The sequence below is a fragment of the Coenobita brevimanus genome, chromosome 27 (assembly GCF_032717465.1).
Source record: "Coenobita brevimanus isolate Jiangsu-jjx chromosome 27, ASM3271746v2, whole genome shotgun sequence".
Classification (NCBI taxonomy): domain Eukaryota; kingdom Metazoa; phylum Arthropoda; class Malacostraca; order Decapoda; family Coenobitidae; genus Coenobita; species Coenobita brevimanus.
This window is the reverse complement of record NC_136980.1, coordinates 32,903,187-32,921,197: the sequence shown is the minus strand read 5'-3', so window position 1 is coordinate 32,921,197 and position 18,011 is coordinate 32,903,187. Positions and strand designations below refer to the sequence as shown.

The window sequence follows — 18,011 nt, the reverse complement described above, 5'->3', positions numbered from 1 at the left end:
GTTATATGTAGAAAGAAAGAGGGAGGTGAAAAGATTAGTAAGAGAGAGTAAGAAGAGAGTGGATGAGGAATTTGGAAGGAATTTGAGTGTAAAGTGGAGGGACTGTAAGAAAATGTTCTGGAAAGAGGTGAAGAGAGTAAGACAGGGTGGAAGTGAGGTTAACAAGGGAGTGAAAGATAAAAATGGTAGATCACTCGTGGAGAAGGGAAAAAGAGTGAGCAGATGGAGAGAACACTTTAAGGAATTGTTGAACATACAGGATGGAAGTAATGCGAGTATAAGTGGCTGGGGAATGGCTGGGAGAAAGAGGGAGATGAGAAGACAGGAAGAAATCAGTAGGATAGAAGTTGTGGAAGCAATGAAGAAAGTTAAATTGGGGAAAGCCCCAGGAATTGATGGAGTGTGTGGTGAAATGCTGAAGCATGGGGGAGAGATAGTAGTAGAATGGATGTGGAAGATGTGCAGATTGGCCTGGGAAGAAGGTAGAGTCCCTGAGGATTGGAAGTCAGGTATAATTATTCCCTTGTACAATGGAAAAGGGGAAAAAGAAGTGTGTGGTAATCACAGGGGCATTTGTCTTCTTAGTATAATAGAAAAAGTGTATGGTAGGATACTTATTGACAGAGTTAGAGAAAGAACAGAGGAATTAGTTGGAGAAGAACAGGGAGGCTTTAGGAAAGGAAGAGGTTGTGTAGATCAGATATTCATTCTTAGATCTTTAGTGGAAAAGTTTCTAGAGAAGGGAAAGAAGTTGTATGCGGCTTTCATGGATTTGGAGAAAGCATATGACAGGGTGGATAGACAAGGATTGTGGAAAGTATTAAGAATATATGGAGTAAATGGGATGTTGCTGAATGCTGTGAAGAGTATGTATGATGGTGCTAAGGCAGTGAGTGTGGACGGTGAACTAAGTGAATTTTTCTCTTTGAAGGTTGGGTTGAAACAGGGATGTGTCATGTCTCCATGGTTGTTCAATCTGTTCATGGATGGGGTAATGAAAGAGGTACAAGATAGGGTAGTGGATGTTGGAGTGGCCCTGGTGAGAGAGGATAGTGTTTGGAAACTCCCTGTACTGTTGTTTGCAGATGATACTGTGTTGTTGAGTGAAGATGAAGGGGAGCTGCAAGGTTTGGTGGATGAGTTTGGGAGAGTGTGCAAGAAACGGAATCTAAAGGTGAATGCAGGGAAGATTAAAGTGATGGTCTTTGAGAGAGGTGAAGTCAGTGAATGTACAGCGAGGTTGGATGGTGAGGAATTGGAAAATGTGAGTACGTTTAAGTACTTGGGTAGTGTGATGAGTAAGGATGGAGGTTTGGAGGGTGAAGTGCTTGAAAGGGTGCAGCAGGGAGGAAAGGTTGCTGGTTCTTTGAAAGCAGTGAAAAGAAACAGGGAAGTGAGCATGGAAGTGACAAAGTTACTACATGACAGTATTGTGATACCAACTCTAACGTATGGAAGTGAAGCTTGGACGTTGTTGGAGGGCCACAAGTCAAGAGTGAGAGCAGTGAAAATGAGTTATTTAAGAGGAGCCTGTGGAGTCACATGGAGAGACAGGCTGACGAATGAGGATCTAAAGGAGCGTTGTGGTGTGGATGTGGATGTGATAGGAAGTGTTATGAGGAACACACTGAGGTGTTTTGGCCATGTGGAGAGGATGGAGGGAGAAAGACTGACGAAGAGAGTGTATGTGAGTGAGGTGGAGGGGGGAAGAGGGAGGGGGAGGCCGAGGATGAGATGAAGGGATGGGGTGGAGAGGTATATGAGAGAGGGGGGTGTGAGTTGGGAACAGGGCAGTGAAATGGCGGGGGACAGGACGACGTGGAGGCAATTTGTTTGTGGCCATCCCAAACGAGATTGAGGCATCTGGCAATAGACAGACAGATAGATAGAGGAGATTACCTGTAGATGCAGCCGGAAATGGATTTACGTGCTTGTAACTGAAAAATTTGTTAACTCCCACGGCGATGAATCCTGTATAATACATTACTGTTGCTGTTACATAATATTATTAAGCATAACAGGTCTATGTATGAATGACGTACTTCTTCATGGGAATAAATTATGTCCATTTGGAAAACTAGGTCCATGGGGAAAATAGGTTCATTTCTATATCAGGTCCATGTAGGAAACCTAGATACATAAGAGAAATAGATCCATGGTGAAAATAGGCAAATTAATGTACTGAATTAGGGGTGCGAGTAGGCACGGATGTAGGTGTAAGTGGGTGCGAGTGTAGTGAGTGTGCGTATGATGATGTGGGCGTTAGTGTGATGCTTTGGTGGTTGTGGTTGTGGGTGGAAGCGGATGTGGGGGGTGAGTATGGGTGGAGGCAGGTGTGAGTGAGTGTTGGTGGAGGTGGGTGTGAGTGAGTGTGGGTGAAGGCGGGTGTGGGTGGGTGTGGGTGTGCGTGTGGATGAGGGTGGAGATGTAGTTGTTGATATGGGTGAGAGGTGTGAGTAAGTGAGAGTGGATGAGTATGTGTAATGATGGGTAAAACTGTGAGTATGGGTGAGAGATGTAAGTGTGAGTGTGAGAGTATGTGTAATGATGGATAATGGTGTGAGTAAGAAGTGTGGTTGTGGGGGCGTAAATGAGAGGCATGAGTGTAAGGGAAGAAAAAAAAAGAAACTGTCTTGAATGGTTAAAGAAGGAAGAGTTATGAGAAAATTACTTATCGTTAGCTGAGAGATCTGTATCCTCTGTAAATAAATAGTTAATCCTCTATCCATGGATGAGCAAAAGAAATTGAGATGTTTTCCTCCTTCCTTCCCCTGAACAGCTGTGTGTCGAATGAGGATGTAGATGAGAGGTTTGTAGATGTGGCTCCAGTGTGAGGTGTTTGCTAAGTGTGTGTACTTGGGGAGTAAGTTTGGTGGTAACTGTGGGACAGAACTTATGTGTGGGTGTGTGTGTGTGTGTGTGTGTGTGTGTGTGTGTGTGAGAGAGAGAGAGAGAGAGAGAGAGAGAGAGAGAGAGATCAAAATAAATTAATTAGTATAAAACTAGTCCTGGACACATCTTCTGTATCATTTATTTCAGTCAGCTAGAATCGTTATCGTTCAGTTGACATAAGCCATATTGTCGTGCTGCCATTTTTGTAAGAAGAACATCTACACCAGTCATGTCAAGGGAAGTCTAGTGTTGCGACTGTTTATGACCGCTCAATGAACAGAACTAAAATACCGCTATAGTGTGAATACGGTCACTATTAGCCCTATCACGGTATGGGACATCTCTTATTTACTTGCTAGCTTTAAGGGTTCAGTGTAATTGAAACAGGATAATGAACTCGGTGAAGAAGGGTTCGAACAATTAGCATTACCTCCTGCACAAAATACTTTGTTTTTATTCCTCCTATCTTTAGACGATTTTATATATATTAGAAGAGGTATTTCGACTGGAGATGAATAAAGAAGAAGCAGGAGGCTTTAGGAGTTCAGAGAATTCGAAGCAGGATATTTAACACAACGAAGGAAGGTTCCAACAACAGATAACACCTTCGCTGTGACCGCTTCTTTTGGCACTATGTTCTCACTCTTTCCAGGGGACGTATTGGACCGTGTGGGTTAGGTACAGCCTTCATCAACCCATTAACCCATATATGAGAGGCCTTCCTAAATTAGATAAAAGCGTCTGGATGGTGACTTGCAGCGGAGGGGTCGAAATATCGTAATTTACTCCATCACAGCCATCAGTTTCCAGAATTTCATTCTTGTTGTCTCCAGATATTTTTGAAATAGATCATGGGAGAGGTTTCAAACTGGAGGGTTTAAATAATATAACCTCTCTTAATCCATCCGAGGGAAGAGTTCTTTCTAAAGCTTTATTTAGTCGTATGAAGGTCGACTGGATAGAAAAATCGTCTGCAGTTTGACATTTGCCTGGCGAGGTGCGACTTAGTGACAAAAAGTGCATATAGGCGCACATGTATGACTTTGTCGCACCCCCCGTTAACCCGAGACGTCCCGTCAACGTATGGATACGTTGCAACATTTTGCATTTGCCAGTCCTGTCAACATACTGGTACATTTTGCAATTGCAAGTTGCATAATTTCCACAATTGTCAAAATTCGCGTGAGATTTTTGGTACGTAGTGTCGCACGACCTTCCCCTACCTGCCACTAGGCGGGGACACTCGGCTACCCCGCACGACCCGCGCTCACCTGCAGCTCGGTCACTCACCTGTTAGCAACGGTCCTGCTCAGACATAGCGCATAGAGGTCTCTCAGAGGAGGAAATTCAAGCCACCCTGGATGCCTTTACTGGCAATAGTGATTTGCCACTCGATTACGAGGAGATGGACAAAGATTATGTCCAACCAGAGGATGTGGAAAGCAGCAGCAGTGATGAGGAAGTCCCGTCCTCTAGGAAGCGGCGCTACGTGACTTATCGTGCTGTAGGAGAGGGTCAGGCTGCACAAAAACAACGTACAAGATCCTCTAGCCAGCTCCTATGTGACGTGGAGCCCGATTTCGAGGACGAGGACGAGGACAGAGCCGTGGGATGTGCTGCCATGTGGTACGGCCGTGAAGTTATTACTCATCGCGGCCCAGAGCACACACCACATCGTTCTAACAGGTATGGGCCTAGTGTTTTGTTTGGGGATGGCGGAAGTGGCGTTGAGGGAGTGGGGAGTGAAAGGGAAAGTGTTGGGAGGAGTGTGGAAAGTGAAAGTGGCGGGAGTGAGTCACGTGGTGGTGTGAGGCGGCGGGGAGTATCACGTGGGGCAGTGAGGGTGAGTGGTGAATCACGTGGTGTGGTGATGGAGCAGGGAGGTGAGGAGGAGCCACTCCCCAGCACGTCTTATGCTCCCCAATATTCCCGGGCTTCCTCCCCACAGCCCCCTGATGTTCCCCAAGGTCGAAAGGGTAAGGAAAAGGGGAAGGGTAAAGGCTGAGGGAAGGGGAGTGCGAGTTGGGAAGCCCTCCGCACTCCTCCTCCCCAACCTCCCCCACCATCATCTCCTCCCCACCCTGATGAAGGCGAGGATGGGGACGATTGGGACGAGGATTCTGTGGCATGGAATTGGGAGGATGGGAGCGATTTTACTCCCCTCATTCACCCATTCACTGAGCAGGGGCGTGCTGGCTGCATTGCTCCCGGTATTCACCTTAATTCAGCCAGGCTGGATTTTTTCCACCTTTTCTTCAGTGAGGGTTTTGTGGAGGAAATAGTGGATCAAACAAACCGGTTCGCTACCAGCCAGCGGCGTGAGAGTGAAAGACAGGGCACAAGGAGCAGGCATTCTATCCTCTATGATTACCCAGTCTCCCTTGCAGAAATGTTTTTGTTTTTGGCCCTGGTACTGTTGATGGGTATTGTACGAAAGAACCGAATTCCTGCATACTGGACAAGGGGCCCTAATATGCTCACACCAATATTTGGCCAAGTAATGAGCCGTAATCGGTTTCAGCAAATTCTAAGCCACCTCCATTTCTATGATGCTGATGATCATGAAAATGCTAATGACGCAGATAAGATGAGGCGAATTAGGTTGGTTTTTGATCACCTAAGGCAGACATTCCGTTCCTCATTTTATCCCTATAAAGACCTCGTCATAGACGAGAGTCTCGTGTTGTGGAGAGGCAATATTTCATTTCGGCAGTACATACCCAGCAAAAGGCACCGTTTTGGGTTCAAGATCTTTGTTATGTGTGACTGTAGGACTGGTAATGTGCAAGACATACTCTTGTACACCGGTGCACAGACAGACATAATAGAAGATCGGAGTATTGGTCTGTCTGGAGCAGTGGTAAAGACAATGATAGAAGACTACCTTCATCGTGGTCACGTACTTTACCTTGACAATTGGTACACTAGCCCTCTTCTCGCTCGTTATCTACACAGGCATGACACGGGGATCTGTGAGACCGTCAAGGTGAGCCGGCGTCACAGGGACAAGGTGGGGAGGAAACTTGACAGAAATGAGGTGGTCTTTTTCCAGGCCAACAATATCCTTGCAACAGTGTGGAACCACAATAGAGAAGTCCGCCTCTTGTCCACGGTTCACCATCCCTTGATGCACCGTACAGAGTCGGTAGATTATCGGAGCGAGAACAGGCGCCACATATGGAAACCTAAGTGTGTGCTTGATTATAATATCAACATGCGCCTGGTGGACCAGGCAGACTCCATGATATCCAATGTCGAGTGTGCCAGGACCACGATGAAGTGGTACAGAAAACTATTCTTTCACCTGCTTGACAGTACTGCCCTGAATTGCCACCACCTTCACGCCATGACAGCAGGAGTTCAGGAAACCTTTGAAGGATTTGTGAGGGAGCTGACACGAGAGATTGTTGCAAGGTATGCGGTTGAAAGGCCCCAGCACCGCACCCGCACAGCCCCAGGTGCCCACCCTCCCCTGAGATTATCCGCCCGCCAGTTCCCCAATCCCATACCTCCCCAAGCAAATAGACCTAGGCCCCAGCGCAGGTGTCACGTGTGTAGCAATTCCCGGGTGAGACCCACCACTCAGAGAAAGGACACCCGCTATGAGTGTGTTCAGTGTGACGTGGGTCTGTGTATTCACCCATGTTTCAGTGAGTTTCACATGTTCCTGCACTTCTGATAAGGTGTGATTGCGATAGGACGCTGATACGTTGAAATAAATGCGACAAACAGACGCTCAGTGTAATTATAAGGCCCGTAGATCTGTAAATAGTAGTATGGAAGTGGAAACGGGTGTAATATAAGTGGAAAATTATTATTATAAGTGTATGAATATTATCTAAGTGGAAACATACCTTGCGAGGGTATTTTGATGCGATATTCAGACGCTCAGTGGAATAAATAAGGCCCGTAAATATGTAAATAGGAGTCTACATGTGAACACGGGTGTAATATAAGTGGAATATTAGTATGTAAGTGTTTGAGTATTATGTTGGTCGAAACATTCATTGCGAGGGTATTTTCATGCGATATTCTGACGCTCACTAGAATAAATAATGCCAGTAAATATGTATAGTGCAGAATAGCGTGTAATTGGGTGTATTGTAAGTGGTAAAGTATATTGGAATTGAAGAAATAAAGTAAAAGTGGAAACACGAGTGTTAGAGAGTGTGCTTGCTACGAGAATATGTGCTAGCATTTTGCTAAATGCCCTCGTAATGAATGTAAATAATTGAAAACATTTACAGTGGTGGAGGAAAGGTTCAATGTAAAGAAAAAAATATTATGAAAGTGATAAAACAATGTTGTATGTTGAAATACAAGTCGTAGCGAGTGCGCTGAGTATGCATATGTGCGCTATACTTATGCTACATGTCATCGTAATGAATGAAAACAGCTGAAAACATTTACATACAATACAAAATGGTAAAATGGCATTGAAATAGTATTATACAAGTAGAAAAAATTATATGTTGACTGAAACAAGAAACTTTGCACATAGCGTTTTACCAATCGGACCAAACTCGCTATGCTCGCGTGAAGGTACAATGCCTATTTTTCATATATATGTCATTGAAATTCATTATATTGTTATTCTTATTGTTTATTAGTTCAAATTCAATAAATGTAGAGGTGTTGTTTGTTGTTTCTCCCAAAATTACCTACCATAGAAAACGTGAGTGCCTCACACATCAATGATAGAATTCGATACCTGGCGCGGGGGACCTCACCTGTTCTGACCAGTTGCGGACCATGGTAAGCACTTTCTTTGTGATTTTCCTTTGTTTCTCAACTAAAGCGGAAGTTTTTGCCCAATATTTTTTTGTTCCAAAAGTGGTCGGGACTGGGGAGTGTCGGAGGTGCGAAAGTGCTCGGGTGATGGGTTAAGTAATACAGTACACCACAGTAGGACTGTGTGGATATCAGGTTTATTGTAGTGGGAACAATTAGACAATGCACATCAGAGAATGAAAACATACTATTTTATTTATTTATTTACTTATTTGTTATTGTTTCTTAATCTCGTGAATAATGTTTACTTGCTTCTGAATACTTTATTTTTAATTGTTCCGTCATGCATGGCACTTTTCATGCATCGACTGGTACACAACTCATTATGATTACGGAAGAATGTCTAGTCATTAATGGACAGAGAATGCAATCACTGAATCTGAGACCACTACGTAGGTGATATCAGGCGCATTCACCTCATCAGACCTTTCAAAACTGCACCCACCAAGGCCGTATCCAGCACCCCGACATATCCAGACACATTTTGTCTTTGGACAAACCCCTCAGATACACTCCAGGCACACTCAAAACGAAAAACACCCGCACCTCAGATACACTCTAGACACCATTAATACTCCTACCCTTCAACGCCCCACTCCCCTTGTGGCACTCATATAATTCTGTGGTTGCAGCTTACCAAAGTTCATCATTCAAAATCGTACAGTAACTGAATGAATGAGTGACGCAGCTAGGAACACCCATTGAATTTGGGCGCCCGTGTGTGTGTGTGGGTGCATGTGCGGGGAGAGCAAAGAACCGTGTCTATCTGATTTTTCCTTCTAAAAAATTTAAAAATATGTGCGTTCCTAGGCTGGTTTTTGACTTATAACCAGTGTATCTCATTAAGTTCTATCGAATGCCTGAAAATGCAGTTCTGCTCTAGAACCTTTCTATTGTTCATATGTGGGAACAGTTGTGTTTTCTGTGCAAAACCAGGGTTGCATAACTTATTTTGAACGCAAGAGTGAAGTAAGAAATGATGCCATCTTTGTGTATAACTGATGGGAGGTAGGGGATGATGGCTGAATGTATGATGAGAGGCACTTATGGAGGTTGGTCTGAGGAAGAGAAAAAATAAGTAAGCAAAGAGAATCAAATTACAAGACTGATGAATCATGGGTTCAGTCGCAAAGCTCCGTTATTATCATACTCATCACATTCTAAGTTTTCAGGCCAGCGCTCTAACGAGGATACAGCCTGTGTGACGGAAAAGGAAAAAAACAGATGTTCGTGGCAAACCACTAAGTCGGTGGAAAGGAAGGGGGCAGGGGAAGAATTAGTTTGTTAGGAAGTGAATTTCAATGGAAGGAACAAGTATTGGGGCTCAGTCCAACATGAGCGGGCAGTATTTAGAGGCAAAGCACAATCACAAACACACACAAGTGTGACTGAGATGGAAAACATCCAAACATTTCCCCAGAATACGGTACACAACCATCGAGTTACATCCAGGTCCCTATTTTCACTTTTAGGCAACGGACAGCCATAAGGAACTTAAGAAACTTGCTCAGTTCTAAGTTGTTCATACTATATTTTTTCTCGCCAAATACAGAAGTGGCTGAAGTGGTGGCGTTTCTGCTGAGCGAGCGGAGCAGCTACATGGTGGGGGCCTGTGTTGAGGTGACGGGAGGATACGCCATGTGATCACCATACACATCTTTCTCCTCCCCAGTCAAAGGCCTTGTGGAGAGATAAAAAATGATTTTATCTATACTGACTTAACAATTGCTTTCAGTTCGATGTTTTTTCGTTATGCCTGGAATTTGCTGTCCTTCGTTTTCGCTTAAACTATGTGAAGTTCTTCTTACCTTTTGAGAGATTATGTTCAGGTTTAAAGAAATACAACATCTACAAGTAAGACTGGACTTGTGTGTGGTACTGTATAATGAATCTGCTTTAGCTAGAATTTCTTTTAAACAGTACTATACGCATGGAAAGAAACGGGGGACTGCATATTTCTTATGGTTTTGAAATAATTCAGAAATGATGAAATAATTATTACTCGTCCCGACAAGGAAGGGTGTAGTTGTCTACAATAAGAATGATTATGAATTTAAACTTAATTATATTCTCAGTGACTCCTCCGAATTTAAGATCACCAATTCTGATATTCTTTGTACCATCCTTATGCATGAAGATAATCTAAACAAAGTACTACGAAGTATTAATAACGAATTTGGTGATAGTACGACTACTAGTCGGTGCTTCTATAATGTGCATTCTATCGGGACATTTACATTACAGCTTGTGGTGTACTGGGACACTTTAGGATAGAAGAAGTTAGGTTAGCATAGGTTAGGTTAGGATGGCTTAGGTTAGGTGAGGTTAGGTTAAATCAAGTTCTGCTAGGACAAGACAGAACTTAACCCAACCTTACCTATCCTATCCTGTCCTGTCCTGTCCTGTCATGTCCTAACCTAACCTAACCTAACCTATCATATACCCTATCCTATCCCAACCTGACCTGACCTATCATAAATTACCCTAACCTAACATTACCTATTCTATCCTTACCGCATGCTGTAGTGTAAATGTCTTGGTAGATCCACACTATAGTAACACTTATTAGTATGTATCTTTCTGGTTCTGTTTCTGGCTATCTTTATAGTCTACCAAAGTTCACAAGCCTAATATACGTTAAAGACTCATCATTTCATCTATAGGTACTTTCAAGTGTAATACAGCAAAATTTTTGGTTCTGATCAGTTTCCTATAAATAAATAAATATATCGTTCAGAATTTCTGCAGAGGTTGTGAAGGAGATCACTTCTCTGAAATTTGATCACCCAGTCAATCTGGCTGGCTTTGATGTAGAATCCCTGTTTACAAATGTTCCCCTGCATGAAACGACTCGCCTTATCGCACATAAGACCAGTATTTCTATTCTCGTGTCAGTTGGCTTGAACAGGAAATCATTGTACAGCTTGTTGGAGATAGCTACCCCACCAATCCCTGTTGAGACATAATGATAAATTTTTTACTCAAATGGGTGGAGTGGTGATGGGGGTCACCACTAGATCCTTCACATGCAAATGCTTTTCTTTGCCACAATGAACAAACCTGGCTTGATAATTATCCCAGTGATTTTAAGCCCATTTTTTTTTCCGCCAAAGGTACATGGATGACACTGTTCTCACATTGAACAACCTTGCTCACATTCAGTTTTGGGGGGTTTATTTTGACTCCCAATATCCCAACATAAATTTTACTCGTAGAGTTGAAAAACATAAAAGTCTTCCATTCGTTGACATTATGTTTACCAGTCACTCCACTCACTTATCTACAAGTGTTTGCCGCAAACCTATTTTCACCAGCCTAAGAACAAATGTCCTCAGTTACATCCTGTATCGTTTTAAGATTAACAGTATAACTACTTTGTTCAGCAGGGGGAACAATATATGCTCCTTATGACTCACTTTCCACTCCGAAATTTTGTTCTTGAGTAAATTTTGCCAACAATAAATATCCCGTCCATTTTTTTGAGAAACTCTTGAGCAGGTTTCTAAATTCAAAGTTTTCCCCAAACAAGCCACTTCACACTGTCGATAAAGGGTGTATGTAAACATAGTTCCAATACTTAGAATCTTTAACCTATGGAATTTGGAGAACTCACAAAAAAACTTCTCCTTGAGTGTTATCCACTAATTAATTTTTAAGATAATCATTACCAACAAGAATAGCCTACTATTGGCAGCTTTCGTAAACATCCCGCTTTAGTTCCCATTAACCTCCGGTCCACTGTGGTTTTATTTGTTTTTATGTTCTAGCTGTCCTGCTAGATAGTGGCTGCTCCACCAAATTCTTAAGCACCAAGATGAATCCACAGAGACTGGAAGGCACCTTTCTAAGCTTTCTTATTCTTCTATCAGAGAGCAATCTCACCCTTATGATCATCTTTTTTCTTCTGCTGATTTGCTTATACTAACATCGTTCTAGTCTCCCTTAGAGCTCATCACTGCCGAATCAATTCATATTTGTAGAATTCGACCTAGTCTCAATAGTTCAGTTAGAGCTACTCCACTATTCACGCAACAACTACTTCAACAGGCCAACTCCTACTTTGTACTTTTCATATCTAGTATAGCTAGCCAGCCTTTATCCTCTTATTCTGATTTTGCAAAGAGAAAGCGTGTTGCTTTTATACGGCACCCTTGTTATATATTTTCTTTATATATAATTTTCTTATATTAACTCATGTATCTTTAAATAAACGCAGGTTTTATATATTTTCTTTACTGACATTGGTTATTGTCGTTTAAACTCTTAGATCCACTGATGATAGTGACTGTGTCTCTGAAACGTCTGAAATAACAGAGATGCTCTTCATCTCATTATTGGTATGTAAGAAGATCTCTGCCAGTTTATTGTAGCTGGATATGTTGGACGATAGATACACAACCAGGAACTCAGATTATAACAAAGCTTCCACGGAAACAGGTTATTTATTAGAAGAGGTTCGTCCTATTCTCTTGGAGTCAAGTTGATATCTCTCACTAACTCCCTTAGGAGAGAGATAAGGGGGACATCAAATATACTCAGTGCCATCACGCTATGCTGAGTTAAGGAATTCCCTGATCTGTACACATAAAAAGGTCTTCCCAGCCTTCTCTCCCTTACTCTGCATTTTGCAATAGGAAACTGTCAGCCAAGTCAGTTCATTCAAGCTAAAGGCTAGATCATCATAACACACTGGCAGCAGAAAGTATTGCACCATACAACAGTTAAATTATCGTACATTACAGCCACTCCTTTTCGTGGCAAAACTAAGGTTCCCATGAGGAAGATCTGTGGTGGAGAGATATATATATATATAGATATATATATATATATATATATATATATATATATATATATATATATATATATATATATATATACTGTATATATGAATTTGTTCAGCAAACAGTGAGTCATAGGGGTCTGAGACTGTTAGTATCAATAGACTCAGGCTTCGTTTTATCAGTATTATTATATTTTGCCGCACATACCTTTCCTCTTCACTGGTGATGTGGAATGGGGCACATGCTTCAATTCGCCGTTGATATCATATTTTAGGCAAAGTTTAGAACAATGGACTATACATTAGAAGCTATGTTGAACGCAGCTGTTGGATACACTTGATGCTTACTATGAGATATTCTTGTGGATCAACTCATCTGTCTGGCCGGAGCATACCCATCAGCCACAGACAATCAACAGCTCGTACAAGTCCATCCCTTGTAGTAAACTGATGTTCCCTTGCTGTTGATATTGTCTCGACTGCGAGGCGTGGGGAAACTTGGGAGTTTGGTTTCTGGAGTGACTTCAAGTTTTAGTCACTCCAGCCAGTTAGCAGGGGGACAAAATCAGGCTCCACGGCACCACATTATCTGGTTATATGGTTACATCCCAGCGCTGTGAATGGTTTCCTGAGTTACAGGAAACAGTTAGGTTTGTCACTTAGTGTAGAGCTGCCTGAAGTGAAAGGAAGAGTAATAAAAAGTAACTAGAAGGAAAGGGAAAAACGGGAAGAGACGAGGACAGACACAGAGACAGAATGTTAAAGGTCAAGGAAGAATTAGGCAGCATTACATCAGATGTGTGGATGATGGTCGTCACCACCTACCACCACTATGAGGTATATGACTTAGTAGTAAAGCATAAAACATTACAACTAAAAACAATGGCTCTTTCTATGAATTGTATTTACGTTCGCATGGGAGACTTAATAACATCTCTTCCATAGCGATTCATCTGGCTTAGTATAATCTAATAATCTCTTGTACACACACACACACACACACACACACACACACATATATATATATATATATATATATATATATATATATATATATAAGACAAATCATTTAAGATTTGCAGATGACATTGTCCTAATCTCAGAAACAGCGGAGGCATTGCAAGAAAAGTTAAATGACCTGAACAGAGAAAGTCTGAAAGTAGGGCTATAGGTGAACTGGAGTAAAACTAATGTTTTTAATCCACCAAAACCAAAGAGCGTTACCAGAATGAGCGAAGAAATTCTTGAAGATGTTGAGGAGTATAACTACTTGGGACAAATACTAAAATTAATGAAAGATCATGATAGCGAAATAAAAAGACGCATTACAATTCGATGGAAAGCTTTCGGTAAACATAGAGACATTACGAAAAGTAGCTTGCCAGTTTGTATGAAACGAAAAGTAAATAACGAATGTATAATTCCAGCTATGACGTATGGTTGTGAGACCTGGAAACTGAAAAAATCGATGGAAAATAAATTAATCCGTTCTCAGAGCGCAATGGAAAGGCCAATGTTGGGAATATCTTTAGAGACAGGAAAAGTTCAACTTGAGTGAGAGCGCAGACTAAAGTCAAAGATATTATAGAAGTTATAAAAGAACATAAATGGAGGTGGGCAGGATGTAGCAAGAATAAGCGATAACCGATGGAGCAAGAGGCTGACTGACTGGACACCAAGAGATTGTAAGCGTAGTAGAAAAAGGCCAGACAGAAGGTGGAGAGATGAGATAGAGAAATCTGCAGGGAAAGCGTGGCAAAGATTGGCTCAGTCAATGTTTTCGTGGAAAAGGTTGGGTGAGGCCTTTGTTCAGCAGTGGACTTTTAATGGCTGATGATATATATATATATATATATATATATATATATATATATATATATATATATATATATATATATATATATATATTTTAATGGCTGATGATGATGATCATGATGGTATATATATATATATATATATATATATATATATATATATATATATATATATATGACTTGGTAGACTAGTTCAGAGTTTTGCTGTTGTCTGTGACCGCTGTGCCTTGAGAGTAAATGTAGAAAAGATTAAAGTGATGGTAATCTGGAGAAGACGTGTCTCGCTTGTGATGTTACAGTGAATGGAGAGAGACTGGAACTGGTGAGAGGGTTCAAATACTTGGTTACTATCTTTCTATCTATCTATTGCCAGATGCCTTAATCCCGTAAGGGGTGGCCACAAAGAAATAGCCTCCATGTCGCCTTGTCCTCCTCCATTTCATTGCCCTGCTTCCAGCTCACACCCCCCTCTCTCATATACCTCACCACTCCATCCGTCCATCTCATCCTTGGCCTCCTCCTCCTTCTCCCCCCCCCTCCACCTTACTCACATACACTCTTTTCGTCAGTCTCATCCTCCATCCTGTCCACATGGCCAGACTACCTCAGTGTGTTTCTTCTAACGCTTCCTATCACATCCACATCCACATCAGAACGCTCCTTCACTTCCCTATTTGTCACTGTCTCTCCATGTGACTCCACATGCTCCTCTCAAATAACTTATTTCCACTGCTCTCACTCTTGACTTCTGTCCTCCAACAAGGTCCAAGCTTCACATCTATATGTTAGAGTCGGTATCACAATACTGTCATGTAGTAGTTCTTCCACTTCCATGCTCGCTTCCCTGTTTCTTATCACGGCTTTCAAGGAACAAGCAACCTTTCTTCCCTGTTGTACCCTTTCAAGCACTTCACCTTCCAAACTTCTATCCTTACTCATCACACTACCCAACTGCTTAAACGCACTCACATTTTCTATTTCCTCCTCACCCAGCCTCACTGTACATTCACTGATTTCACTTCTCTCGAAGACCATAACTTTACTGTTCCCTACATTCACGTTTAGATTCCGTTTCTTACACACTCTCCCACACTCATCCACCAAGCCTTGCAGCTCCCGTTCGTCTTCATTTAACAACACAGTATCATCTGCAAACAACAGTGAAGGGAATTTTCAAACACTGCCCTCTCTCTCTAAGGCCGCTCCAACATCCACTGCCCTACCTTGTATCACTTTTATAACCCCATCCATATACCTGGTTACACTGATAGAAAAGAGAGGAAAATGTGCAAAAGAAGTAGAAAGTTGAGTGACACAATGAAAGAAAGTACCTGGTGCTATGAAAGCCTTGATATGAATCAGAGGCTTGAGTGTTGCCGTTGCACGAGGCTTACATGAAGGAGTGTTATTGCCAACTTTTACATATGGATGAGAGACTATGGTATGGCATGAAAATGAAAAGTCAGGAGTGAGAGCAGTGGAAATTGGACTGCTGAGGAATGTATGTGGAACACGGAGAGTGGATAGGATACGAAATAATGTGATTCGTGGTAGATGCGGAGTGAGGAAGTCTATGGACACCAGAATCAAAGAGAATGTACTGAGATGGCATGGTCAAGTGGAGAGAATGGATAACAATAGAGTGGTGGAAAAGGTATATCTGAGCGAATTTGAAGGAGGGATATGGTGGATGAGTGTGTGAGAAAGAGTGGTACGGAAATCGGTGAGGCTAGGGAACTGACGAGATCTAAATGGCTGGATGAATGTTGCGAGAAGTGCATGATCAGTGATTTGGCACTCCTCCTTAACTTCACAGCGTCTGGATTGACTCTATCGGATACGTTTATGTGAAGCTACAGAATGTGGTGAAAATTTTTGGTATGTCAGATAAAGGCAGGATTCCTGGGTCTGAATGATGAGTGAATGGAAGCGTGCCCCATTGGACTAGGAAAACTTAGGCTGTCTGGACATCGCTACTCCTCACCCTGCCCAAGGGTGGGAAAGAAGGTCCAGATATACAGTAAGTATATATATATATATATATATATATATATATATATATATATATATATATATATATATATATATATATATATATATATATATATATATATATATATATATATATATATATTGTTACGGAACAGCGAAAGATAATGTACACTTTAAGTGAGAATACTAAAAATCACTACTATCCCGTAAAGTTCCAGGTTCAAAACAAAAGAGTTAGGTAAAATTACAAGTTAAAGTTTAATGCTCAAACTAACAACAAAACATTCAGGACTCATAAGGATAATGTAATGGCAAAAACAATTAAATATATGGTTAACTGCAAATAGCCTCTATTAACACGAAATTAGCAAGAGTAAATTTATCTAAGTCAGCCCTGATAAAATGAAAATACACTGGGTAATGCTCAGTTAATGCAAGATAAATTATTACAGATACAAACTATTATGAACAATGGCTAACACCAAGAACCCCACATGAATTACAAAAACCTCACTAGGCCTACAAATTAACAACTTATGCTATACAGTACAAGAACAAAATGCAATAACACTTATACTCAAATTACACAGCGGCTAGATGGTTAGAGACTTCCTGAGCACTCACAAGAATAACTGTACAGGGGAGGAGGACAGAGATGTGAACAAAATGAGGAGTATGTAGATCTAAGTGGCAATAATGCAGAGACTGAGCTCATTATATAGGGGCCAGCAGAGCTTGATACAACTTGTGAGAAGGACGCGCAAATGAAGCCATAGGGGACAAAGAGCTGACAATCCTGCTCTGAACAACAGAAAGGACGACTTACTCTACTATAACGGTAGAAGGGGGGAGTGAGGTAGAACACGCTCGTGATCAAACAGGCAGCACACTGTACGTTAGAATTACACAAAGGATGATGAAATCATAGGCTATGTAACACCTCCCCACAAAGAAAAAAGAAATTTACAAAGGAAATTTCTTATTACTCTAAAACAATCTGTCTAAAGTCTAGATAAGCAATCTGCAATAACATTTTCTTTCCCCTTGAAATTTTGTATGTCTAATGAATACTCCTGAAGAAGTAGACTCCATCTTGTCAATCTCTGATTTTTATCATTAAACTTACTAAGGAATTTCAGTGGGTTATGATCGGTATAAATGACTATGGGGTCAAAACCAGAACACATAATCAATAATGCTGTAAACCCAAAATCAAGGCCAAAAGCTCTTTCTCAATAGTTGAGTAGTTCTTTTGAGGTGGAGTGAACTTCTTACTGTAATAAGATACAGTGTTCAATACCCTGATCATCCTCTTGCAGCAAAACAGCCCCAGCTCCTGTATCACTTGCGTCAACAGCCATCTTAAAAGGCTTAGCAAAATTTGCAGTACCGAGCACTGGCTGACTCAATAGGATAGCTTTAAGTTTGTTGAAAGAGGATTCACAGTTATCGGTCCAGACAAATTTAACTCCCTTTTTCAGTAAGTCTGTAAGTGGTGATACAAGAATTGAAAAGTTAAGAACAAATCTCCGGTAATAACCTACCATTCCCAAAAATCTTTGTAGCTCTTTCCTACTTTTAGGTCTGGGAAGATCACTTATAACCTGAACCTTAGCTGCTGCTGGTGCAACATGTCCATCACCAATTACGTACCCAAGGTACTGAACTTTAGCTTGACCAAACTCACACTTTGATAAATTAGCTACAAGATTAGCCTGAACCAAACGCTCAAGAAATTTACT

The 18,011-nt window shown here is 41.5% G+C and overlaps 1 protein-coding gene across 1 annotated transcript in view; it reads left to right on the top strand.

Annotated features, from left to right (window-relative positions):
* Positions 1 to 9,543, top strand: part of LOC145394429 ((3R)-3-hydroxyacyl-CoA dehydrogenase-like) — a 62,903-nt gene extending 53,360 nt beyond the window's left edge. The window contains exon 6 of the mRNA XM_080268294.1: positions 9,236 to 9,543. Coding sequence (XP_080124420.1) covers positions 9,236 to 9,327 — 92 coding nt within the window. The 3' untranslated portion in view covers positions 9,328 to 9,543. The remainder of the gene's footprint in view (positions 1 to 9,235) is intronic.
* Positions 9,544 to 18,011: the final 8,468 nt, after the last annotated feature.